The 12422-nt window shown below is 42.4% G+C and overlaps 1 protein-coding gene across 2 annotated transcripts in view; it reads left to right on the forward strand.

The window, feature by feature from the left end:
* C7 (complement C7) overlaps positions 1-12422 on the forward strand; it is a 53665-nt gene that overhangs the window by 26958 nt on the left and 14285 nt on the right. For both annotated transcript variants that reach the window (XM_079918540.1, XM_079918539.1), the window contains exons 10-13: positions 1394-1560; positions 4084-4312; positions 6859-7030; positions 10556-10643. In XM_079918540.1, the coding sequence (XP_079774666.1) occupies positions 1394-1560; positions 4084-4312; positions 6859-7030; positions 10556-10643 (656 nt within the window). The remainder of the gene's footprint in view (positions 1-1393; positions 1561-4083; positions 4313-6858; positions 7031-10555; positions 10644-12422) is intronic.

The following is a 12422-nucleotide window of genomic DNA, read 5'->3' on the forward strand; positions in this document are numbered from 1 at the left end:
TACGTCCTATGTCTTGGCTGGAGCTCAGAAATCTGCAGTCATTCTAGGTGATTCTGATTCCAGTAGTTCAGGGACTGAACTTGGCAATACACTGCGTTAAAAGTGTGACTATTTGCATCTTAAAATGTAACTAACAAGGAAGATGAGGAAGCACTCAGGCAGTTCTTTAAAAATATGAGACTTAAATAACTTCTGATGATAAAAGTGTAATTTTTGAATTTGCAAAATTTTATGAAAGTGTTATGAAATTGCAAAATTTAATTAAAAAAAGGAAATGAAAATGTAAGTCTGATCAGCAAGTTAGGAACTTCCGGTCATGACCAGTGTGGAAATCAATTAGACACGGAGATGAAAATATTTCTGAAATTATAAGGCACAGAAATGAGAAAAAGGATTTGATTAGTATTCAAACATTTTAGAACACTTTTTATGTGTTAATATACGCCTGTTAATAGCATTTTGGTTACTGTTAGTATTCCAGATGCAATGAACTTTTTCCTTCCAACATTTTCTTATGAAAATTTTCAAACATACAGAAAAGTTGAAAAAACAGTAAAAAACACCAACGTACCCACCTCTTACATGCAATAATTATTATTTTGATGTTTTGATATATATATATCTACATATAGTATTTATAATGTTGACTGTTTAGCAATGCATAAATATATATTTAAAATATTTGTGATATTTGCTGAACCATTTGGAAGTTTCAGATGTCATGATGTTTCATCCTTAAATACATGCATGTATCTTCTAAGAAACAAGATAGTCACCTATATAACACATTTTCTTCTTACACTGAGAACATTAAGAATATGAATAATAATTTCTTAATAATCATCTACTGTTAGGTAATGGTTGTGTCTTTTTTCTTTTCTCTCTTAATAGATATTATTTTTTTGAGTAGTTTTAGATTCACAAAACAATTGAGCAAAAAGTACAGAGAATCCCTATATCCCTGCTGTCCCCGCAGGCACAGCCTCCTCCGTTATCAGCATCCAGGCCTTAGTGGTCCATTTGTTACAACTGATGAACCTACACTGACACATAATAATCACCCAAAGTCCATAGTTTACATGAGGGTTTACTCTTGTACATTCTGTGGGTTCGGAGAAAGGCATAATGACATGTATCCATTATAGTATACAGAGCAATTTCACTGCCCTAAAAGTCCTCTAAAGATCCTAAAAATCCAGTAAAAATATTAAAAATCCCTCCTACCCCACTTCCTGGCAATCACAGGTATTTTTACTCTCTCCATAGTTTTGCCTTTTCCAGAATGTCATACAGTTGAATGGGTTGTGTTACTTCATTGACTTTCAATTTCATATGCTCATTCTCATTTCATTTGTGCATCCAGACTTATTTCGTTTGATTTCTCCTTGAGTAGGAACTCAGGGCAATGTGTTACGAGGGGTCCCATCTGTCAGAGGGGGACGTCCTGGCCTTGTGTCTGGCCTTAGTTACCTGGAACTGGACAACCCTGCTGGAAACAAATTGAGATATTCTCGCTGGGCAGGATCTGTGACTGAACTTCCACAAATCATAAAACAAAAGGTATGTGACACTCTGTTGAAAGCACCAGAAAGCAGTCATATTTATTTGCACTGGGAAAATGAGATTAAATTAAGGTGGTTAAACAGAGAAGGCTGTAATTAGCGTTTTCTGTATCCCAGTTATGTTTTGTATAGTAAAATGAACGCATACATAATAGGAAACAAGTTTCATTATCTTGTATGTCCATATTTCAGTTGTAAAGGTTAAATGTCTTGTAAATCCCAAGAGAAATTAATGCTAAAATTTGCATTTCAAGCTTTTGACCTAAATTTGATTATGTTTTCCTTGGTCCCTGATTCAGAGGAGTTATAGATTCTTGCAAGAGGAAGGCATTTAAGGGCTTGCCTAGTGTTACATTTGTCAGATCACCTTTCTTCCTGTGGCCATGTCTTGTAGGCTCCTGGTCATGCAAATTAGTTCTAAAAAGATAGAATCAATTTGGCTGGCAGAATTTTAGGACGTTTTATCGGCACAGTCAGTTCTTTTATAACACAACATATGTGTTCCTAAAAATCAGAGAGCTAGGCAAAATTGCACAATAAAGACCACAGGGCTTATGGGAAAAAATGTGTTAGGAACACAACACTCAAAAACTTTTGTGACACTCATTAAAAAAAAAAAGAGGCACCAATAAAAACAGTAGCAGTTTTATACATGTTAAATTGTTAAGGAATGCATGGACTACAATAAAGGTGGCACATTACCTAGAAGAGGATCTGAAGCTTGCTGGGTGATGGGAGGGTTACGGACTGTGAATTATTGTGAAGTGGTAGAAGGAGCGCTATCAGAAATGACAGACAGTCGTAACACCATTTGTGGTTGGTGTGGTTTATTATACAGGTGGTGAACTAGATGGGTGTTTGAGATGTGTGCTTGTGTGTGGGTGTTTTGTGTATTCTTATGCAGCTTGGTTCAGTTGTGTGCAGTTTTCTGTGTTCACCCCGTGTTTCTTATGGACAAAATTGTACATAAGAAAACACAAAATTTATGATATACTCATTTTATTTTTTAATATCTCAATCTCAATGGAACAAATTCACATTTTCAAAATACATGTTATAGCAGAAGTGATTATATAATCTATTCCCTGCCACAGGAGTCAGGCAGTGTCCCAGGTCCAACCTGACGTGGTTTTTTTTTGGGTTTTTTTTGTGGTACACGGGCCTCTCGCTGTTGTGGCCTCTCCCGTTGCGGAGCACAGGCTCCGGACGCGCAGGCTCAGCGGCCATGGCTCACAGGCCCAGCCGCTCCGCGGCATGTGGGATCTTCCCAGACCGGGACACGAACCCGCGTCCCCTGCATCGGCAGGCGGACTCTCAACCACTGCGCCACCAGGGAAGCCCCAACCTGACTTTTGAGATTAAGAAACTTGGACACATTTATAAACTCAAAAGTTACGAGTGCTCCTCAGGTACCCTCCTGACACCATACTGAGCCCAGTTGCCTCCCAATAACAGTGACAGTGGGAGGGGCAGTTTTTCCTGGGAAGTCTTACCTTAAAGTGTCATTCATTAATATTCAAAATGATCTATTTTCATTGTCAGTATCTCATACAAATCTTTAAAAATCCTAAATTGTTGTTTAGGGTAAAAAACAGACATTCTTTTCCATTCTCAACTATGTGCTTTCCCACATAGGACTGTAACTGTCATAGCTATGTTAACTTATTAGTTGGACAGGAAAGGGACAGAGAAAGAAGAGACATGTTACAGGTAGATAACCATGCAATGCTGTTCAGTTCAGAAGAGCTTGGGCAGAGATGGAGGGCAATGTGACCCTTTGAGCTAATCTCCGTACTCGCAGTGGTGCTCTAGCCAACTCACTCAGACTCTCTCAAGAGCCAATGGTGCAGGTCTCTTCCCAGCTCCGTGCTCAGGGACATCATGGTGGTAGCCTGAAACTGGCCATGGTGAGAGTAGTTACACTGCAGAAATTGGCAAAGGCTACAAATGAGAGCCTTTTTGTTCCTGGGAGAGCAGATTGTTAGAGCTTAGCCAATCCATCTCCGGTCTTGAAGTTGCTCTTCATCAGAACTGTCCAACACAGAGCGATAATGCCTACCTGTTTTAAATTTCTTCAGGGATAGAGAATCATAGTCTCCATTAGAGATATGTTAAGTATCTCAGAGTCAGGATATTTAATCTCAAATTTAATTGCATTTGCTTCTTTACTGTAATTTAAGTGCATTTCCTTTTCTTCTATCCTCTGCAGGAGTGGAAATGTGTTGTCTTCAAAATAATCTTTCAATAACTAGAAAATGAACATCCTGTTGGTTTTTTAAAATTTTATGTATGCACATAAAATACAAAAAAATATTCCCTCCCTATCTGTTTCTAATTTTCCCTAGGTTTGTCTTGTAAAGGTAGTGAATTGCTTTCTCTTTTTATTTGAACAAGAAATAGTTGAAATTAAGATAAGAGTGGCTTTTGATTTTGTTTTAGTAGAGATTGAGCCAAAATGCTGAAAGGAAAATATTCTCGCTCCAAACCCTGATTACTGACCGTGATGTCTTTATCTGTGTAGCTGACACCTTTGTATGAGCTGGTAAAGGAAGTACCCTGTGCCTCTGTGAAAAGGCTATACCTGAAACGGGCCATTGAGGAATATCTCGATGAATTTGACCCCTGTCATTGCCGGCCTTGTCAAAATGGTGGCATGGCCACTGTGAAGGGGACCCAGTGTGAGTGCCATTGCAAACCATACACGTTTGGTGTGGCGTGTGAACAAGGAGCCCTCGTAGGGGATCAAGCAGGTCAGTGTGCTGCATTCTCTCAAGTTATGCTGGACACAATGAAAAGGGAATTACCCTTTCCCTCTGGCCTCTGAGAGTGTGCTTCCTCGGGTATGGAGAAGGGGAAGTCTCATAAGGCTTTGAATATGTCTCTCCCTCCCTATTCCACCTCCGAGTTGTAGCTACTGAGGTCGGGTCCTTTGCTATCTCTCTATTTTCCCATCTGAACTAACAGAACTGCCTTCTACTCTCCACTCTCCATTAGAACAGATTTATGCCTGAAACACCTTCCATCCTTCCATAGTCACCTCAGTAAGGTTTTGTCATAACTTAGGTCTACAGAGCTTGTGTCTGCACTGACTAACCTTTCTGGTGGCAAGCTCTTGGAAACACCTCTATTTCTATTTTGTGTTATGTCCCACCAATCAATCATTCACAAATACTTGTTGAACATTGGCTGTGTGCTCAACAGTGCATTTGGTGTTTTAAGTATTTAGTATGTGAAGTTCACTTTATGAGTAGGCAAAGTATGAGATGATTTGTGTATATTTATTTTTATATTCATTTGTGTGTCTCTCTCCTCTAGAAAGCTTACTTCTTAAATTCGGAACTGTTTGATTCCTTTGTTTATTCCCACAGCCTGACATAGTGCTTGATTCATAAAGTCACTTAATAAATGTTTGATAAATGAATAAGTACATGACTAAACCACGGCTGCTTATAGACAAGCATCAAGAAAGCATCCTTGCCTCCAAATGTCTCCCCAAGTGGCCTGTCCTGGTAAACTAAAATACCACCACTGCGATTCATTCCTTTGAGGCTTAGATTTACAGCTATTTGATAAAAATGGAAGCTCCCCCTGCTGGTGATGAGTGGAGTAGCAGTCATAATACCTCAAGCTCTTATTACCTACTATTAACATACTCAGGGGACTATATTATTAACTCGATTTCTAATTGTGGAAGAAAGGGTAAGGAAGATCATGGGAAAAATTATTTTAGTTTTTTTGTGTGTGATACTGAGGAGTGGCTGTGGAGGGAAGAGGGATGTAGGTCACACAGTAGAAATAGCTAAGGAGCAGTAAACACACCCATCTATTATCAGAAGTAATGCTTTGGCGGAATAGTTCCTGAGATCAGTTTCTAACTAGGAAAGCAAAGCTCTTAGAATATGCTTCAAATTCTCTCTAATGTCCTCCAAGGAATATGATGGGAAAAATACTAAAACCTGTGAGCTGTGAACCAGCCCTGAGGTAGAAGGTGGCCAGAGCAAGTTGAGGAGGTGCCTGTAGATTGAAGAAGGGTGCTGACAGGAGGTAGAAGCATTTTTCCTACTTACATATTTCCTCATCTTGTACAGCACCAGCCCTGGGGTTGGCAGCCTGGAGTACCCAGTAGACCAGGGGTCCCCAACCCCCGGGCCATGGACCAGTACCGGTCCACGGCCTGTTAGGAACCGGGCTGCACAGCAGGAGGTGAGTGGCAGGCGAGGGAGCGAAGCTTCATCTGTATTTACAGCTGCTCCCCATCGCTCTCATTACCACCTGAGCTCTGCCTCCGGTCAGATCAGCAGCGGCATTAGATTCTCATTGGAGCGCAAACCCTCACAGCATGAACTGTGCATGTGAGGGATCTAGGTTGTGCGCTCCTTATGAGAATCTAACGCCTGATGATCTGAGGGGGAGCTGAGGGGGAGATGCTAGTGCTGGGGAGCGGCTGCAAATACAAATCATCATTAGCAGAGAGGTTCGACTGCACAGAGACCATAACAAATCAATTGCTTGTAGACTCAGATCAAAACCCTATCAGTGAGTGGCAAGTGAGAACAAGCTCAGGGCTCCCACTGACTCTGCATTATGGTGAGTTGTATAATTATTTCATTATATATTACAATGTAATAATAATAGAAATAAAGTGCACAATAAATGTGATGCTCTTGAATCATCCCCAAACCGTCCCCTCCTCCCCAGTCTGTGGAAACATTGTCTTCCATGAAACCGGTCCCTGGTGCCAAAAAGGTTGGGGACCACTGCAATAGACTATGCTCTTCTCATGCCCAATCACTGCTTTAACATTAGGAACTTATTTGCCTTACTAAGAGACTGTGGGGTGATAAAAAGAGCCTGGACTCAGCCATAAGACCAGGTTACAGTCTGGATATGGTTCTTGCCCACCAGTACAGCATTGTGCATATCACTTAACCACTTTGTCTTGGATTCCACACCTATCAACTGAGAATGTTAACAGACCTCTTGGTCACCTCCATTCGTTCTTGTGAGAATTAATGAATGATAAAATGCATGTGAAAGTGCTTTGAAACCGTTGTAAAATAATAAACAAATTTAAGGTAGTATTGCAAGAAGTTCGTTAATGCAGCCTTAATACGGGCAGTCCTAGTCAGTGTGCAGAGGCAGTCTGGCCACCGTGGAGACCTCAGTGAACAGAGTGAAGGTAATAAACCCCAGATCGTCCCCTCCCCCAATAACCACATAGTAGGAAGCTTAGCTCACTGAACTCTGAAATCTTCCTCTCCAAGTACTCTCTGAACCATGTCTCTCTTATTTACAGGAGGGGTTGATGGAGGGTGGAGCTGCTGGTCCTCTTGGGGCCCCTGCGTTCAAGGGAAGAAAACAAGGAGCCGAGAATGCAATAACCCACCTCCCAGTGAGGGTGGGAAATCCTGCATTGGAGAAACGTCAGAAACCAGACAATGCGAAGACCAGGAGTTGGAGCATTTGCGGTAATAGAGACCAGACCTCCTGGCAATTATGTAAAACTCAGTGCCCTCTACAGTAAGCACGGAATACACGACTGCTGCTATTGAAAGATTTAAACCTTAAATGGTGATTTTTATCAGGGAGTGCTGTGCTCTTAACATTGGGGTCAGTTGAAGGAGAGGCATATTGTGGCCAATTTGCACTTGTGTGCTTCAAGCTTTCCTGACGCAGGTGTTACAAAAGAGTGGGGAACTGGAAGGCAGTCTGCTTCAGTGGATGCGAGCAGCAGCTTTGGCATCAGGCAGACCTGCCACCTACTTGCTCTGTGAACTTGGGCAAGTTACGATAAAAATAGTGGATACAATGATAATAGGATATTGCCTGAGGTTAAGAATATAAAGTGATTTGTACTGTGCCTGGCATGTAGTAGGCATTCACTAATAGTTGCATTATTTTTCAGATATACCACTCCCTCTTTTTTTTTTTTTTTTGCGGTACGCGGGCCTCTCACTGCTGTGGCCTCTCCCATTGCGGAGCACAGGCTCCGGACGCGCAGGCTCAGCGGCCATGACTCACGGGCCCAGGTGCTCCGTGACATGTGGGATCTTCCAGGTCAGGGGCACGAACCTGTGTCCCCTGCATTGGCAGGCGGACTCTCAACCACTGCGCCACCAGGGAAGCCCCCACTCCCTCTTATTTATTTACTTTGGACTAAGCATGAAGCATACATTTGAGACAGCTAACATCTTCACTGATTAGCCCAGGTGTCTGATACTAACTTCCTGTTTGCCAGGACCTTGCAAAGCTATCTTCAAAAATGCTTCATTGCTGGACTTCTCTGGTTGTCCAGTGGTTGAGAATCCGCCTTCCAATGCAGGGGATTGCGGGTTCGATCCCTGGTCAGCAACTAAGATCCCACATGCCACAGGGCAACTAAGACCCGACACAGCCAAAAATCAATCAATTAATCAATATTAAAAAAAAAAAGCTTCGTTGCTGAATCATACCCCTGGGTTAGAGTTGTTTATGCCACACCCCACTCTTTAATACTGTCCTTATTAACCTTTTCTGATCAAGTATTGGCAAATATTTTAGAAAGATAATTTGAAGATCATGTGAGTTGAGGAAATGTGTAAGATGATTGGGTATCCGGTATTAGCATAGGGAGGTGAGACGCCTTATTCCTTATTCCTAGGGTGCTTTGTAATCCAACAATAACCAATATCTCTTGGCCGAGGAAGCTGGCAAACGTACGGGATTCTGGTAGGAGGGACCAGAGAAGCTCATCAAGATTAGGAGCCCGGGCTTCCCTGGTGGCGCAGTGGTTGAGAGTCCGCCTGCCGATGCAGGGGACACGGGTTCGTGCCCCGGTCTGGGAAGATCCCACATGCCGCGGAGCGGCTGGGCCCGTGAGCCATGGCTGCTGAGCCTGCGCGTCCGGAGCCTGTGCTCCGCAACGGGAGAGGCCACAACAGTGAGAGGCCCCCGTACCGCAAAAAAAAAAAAAAAAGAAAAGATTAGGAGCTCGACTACTGGAGACGAGGGAGGACAAGCCCTGCACACACCCTGATCTTGTCAGAAACCCCACCCTTGGACTGTTGTTATAAACCCCTCATCAAATCCTCTGGCAGGGATGGCAGGGGGACACACATAGTTTTTCAAGGCAGGAGCCCGCTGTATCCCCCTTTGCCTGGCAAAGTACAAAAGCTATCCTTTTCTACTTCACCCAAAACTCTGTCTCTGAGATTTGATTCGGCATTGGTGTACAGAGATGCCGAGATTTTGGCATCATAATCATGATAACAATGACATCTATCATTAAACAATGATTTTCAGCAGTGCCTCTGAGGTCACTCTACACCAGTATTATCTCCACTCCAGAAACAGGAAATCTGAGGGGAAGCCTTACAAATAGCCTGTGAATGTTGCCGCCTTCTGAGCTGAGTTCCTTACATTCTTGCCACACACTGAGGAAACTCAGATGTGAGGTATAAGCATAACTTTCCTTTTTGTACTAAGGAAGAAGAGGATATTTCCTCTCCTCTGAGCACCAAGAAGAGTGAGAATTCTCTCAGTGCTTCCCTTAGGATGCTGCTGTCCATCCAGCTTTATGTCTACAGGCAGAGGAAATATGCCCACGGAGGGAGAGGTCTCCTCAGAGACCCTCATCTTCCCAGAGATCTGTGCCCTTGAAGGCAACATTCTCCTCCTACCAGAATCTCATATGTTTGCCAGCTTCCTCAGCCAGGAGATATTGGTTATTGTTGGATTATGAGGCACCCAAGACCCAGGAATAAGTCATCTCACCTCCCTATGCTAATACCAGATACCCAAGCATCTTACACATTTCCTCAACTCACATGATCTTCAAATTATCTTTCTAAAATATTTGCCAGTACCTGATCAGAAAAGGTTAATAAGGACAGTATTAAAGAGTGGGGTGTGGCATAAAGAACTCTAACCCAGGGGTATGATTCAGCAATGAAACATTAAAAAAATTTTTTTAAAACATTTATTTTTAAGTTGTATTTATTTAATTTATCCTTGTTGTACCAGGTCTTAGTTGCAGCATGTGTGCTCCTTAGTTGCGGCATGTAGGATCTAGTTCCCTGACCAGGGATCAAACACCAAGTTCCCTGCGTTGGAGGGTGAATTCTTAACCACTGTACCAACCAGGGAAGTCTCTCTGGTCCCTTTAATGTCGCCTCAGGTGGTTGCTTGGATGCTTCTCCCTTGATTAGCAACTGTTCACATCTGCCGTTTGGAACTCAGGGAAGGTCATGGAGGCTGGAGGCTGGAGTCTTGCCTACAGGAAACGGGGAATGAAAAAAGGCCTCTGTGCCTTGGAGCCCCACAGGGCCCTGCTCGGTTTCAATTACTGTGAGCTCCCCTAGAGATTACCTTGTGAGAGGTAGAAATAGCATGATTTTAGGAGCTTAACTAGACATGAATCCAGCCCTGGTGTTTTTTACACTATAACCTTGGACAAGTTATTCAAACTTCCTGAGCCTTTCTCCACATATCTCATGGAGTTACTGTGAGTGTGAATTGAGCTGAGGCACATTTGTCGAACATCTGTCAAGATGCCTAGCACATAGTAAGCACTCAGTCAAAAATAGTTATTATTTTGTGTTACCTCTCGCAGGATCACAAACTTGAATTACGTTATTTTCAATACAGAATTAATTTTGTGTTAAAGGGATATAAGAACCAAATAGCAGGAGAAAAAGTGGGTGTGAGACAGGTGACCTGTAGGAATCACATAAATCATATGTGTTGTCCAATGGCTTTATTTCTTTTTCTTTTCTTTGTTTGTTTTCCATACTACTGATCTGGTAGTTATCTTTTGGAAGCGTGAATTGATATGTGTTTTCTATCATGGGATGTGGTCAGATATTTTATTCTGAGAATGACAAAAACATCACATCACAGAGCAGTGTCCACTACTTACTTCAGCTGCAAATGAAAAATTCACTGTGCTGTAAAATATTTGTTAAATTGTGGAAAATCCATCATGTTAATTATGTTTTGTTTCCTTTTCCTTTCAGATTGCTTGAACCACATTGTTTTCCTTTGTCTTTGGTTCCAACAGAATTCTGTCCATCACCTCCTGCCTTGAAAGACGGATATGTTCAAGTTGGTTATAAAAGATACTTTTTTCCTTTACATACACTGTTCATTCCAAGTTCTAGCTCTCTACTGATGTCATAATCTGCTTCCTCCTTCCGTGATGAAACAGCGCTAAAAACATTGTATGTGTGTGTTTTAGTTTAGCAGTGAGGGTTTTAGTTTGTGAGTTTTCTTCTTTGGCCCAAGGTGGTTAGAATTCTTCAGGAGGTACTATATCTCCTGCAGTAAAGGAAATCAATATCGCCACCCAATGAATTAGAAATGTAATCATGCCAGCGGGTAGCTAAACATTTCCATTCTGAACACGAAAGTAGGAATCTATAAGCAAGTTTTTCAGCATAGAGAACTTACCTGGTTCTTTTCACTGCAAGGAGTCTTTTTAAATTTTTCATAAATACAAGGGTTGGGGTAAAGCATTAGGTTTATTCCAGGGGCCAGTAAGACATTTAGCCAGTGTCTGGTGAGATATGGGTCACTGTATTATACTTGAGCAATTTTCTTGTTCAGGAGGGAGCACAAGTCATCTGCCATTTGTCATTCTGGGAAATTAACATGGCTTTGGGGCCATATTAATTTGTGTGCTCTTCTCACTACTTCTTACGATGAGGCTTTGGCTCCAAACACCAGGAAGTATCTCTTCATGGTACATAGGAGCTATTGTTCATCAGGATTTTCTCAGTGCCACCAGCCTTGGTTTCTCCGTGAAGAATTTGCCTCTCAAATGCCAGACCCTTGAACATATACTCACTGAGTGTTTGTTTGCTGAAATTTCCCCAAATGTAGGTACTGTTGGGAGATGTGTATGTGTGTGTGTATGGAGAGAGAGAGAAAGTGGACCTAGACTCTCTAACACTCATATTATCCCACCACAATCCATGAAGTTCCTGAAGGAAATATGCTTATAGAATGAGGCCAGGCAGACTCATAGACTTCAGCAAACCACGAAGCTGCTGTCTTCAACTGTAGTGCATGTGGTGTCCTGTAAGGAGCTGGGGGTTCCAAACACTGCCCCGTGGACTGGCTACATCATAGGCACCCAGGAAACTTAACAATAGATTGCTGCTTGCCCCTTGTTCTCCTTTTTTTTTTCCTCATTTTGTAAGTTTAGTGTAGAGCCTGAGAGTTTTGTTTTTTTTTTAATTGTTACTAATGGTTTTGACAGAGACGGCCAGGTTTAGACACTGTTGAGTTAGACTTTCTCATATAGAAGTCCCTTCTGCAAGGCAGTGGAAGGCCTAGGGGTTAGAACCAAGGCTGATCAAATATCTTTCCCTATTTTCTTCAAATCACAATGCCAGTCTGGGTGCTCTTTTTCCTACCAATTCTCATGATGGAGCCAGACTGGGCCAGGAAGAGCAAGACTGTCTGTGAGAAGAAGGCGCCACAGAATTTTGTTCTGTTGCCTACAGCAGAGCTGGTCCAGCTCCACGCCCTCTCCCAGGCCAGTTTTCTTCCCCATCTTCTTGAGTAGCCGAGAACTAGATGGATAAGGAAAGGAACCAAGAGAGACACCAAACAAGAACGATGACTCCCTCAAGGCTCAGACGTCAGATTCTTCCTTGCTTCACAATGAAATCTCACCTCCTGGCATTATAGGCTAATGACATGTCCTTGAATCTGACTCAGCCTCAGCGTCACTTCCCTTACAGTGAAGGGGCTGGGGAGGGTAGTGGGTGAAGATCAACATCATGCTTCCCCTGAAAGTCATCAGTGGGAAGCTCAAACTTTCGTGAACATGTTGATAGGACATTTGAACATTTCTGCCTGTTCATAATGACATTTATT

The sequence above is a fragment of the Stenella coeruleoalba genome (assembly GCF_951394435.1).
Source record: "Stenella coeruleoalba genome assembly, chromosome: 3".
Taxonomy (NCBI): Eukaryota; Metazoa; Chordata; class Mammalia; order Artiodactyla; family Delphinidae; genus Stenella; species Stenella coeruleoalba.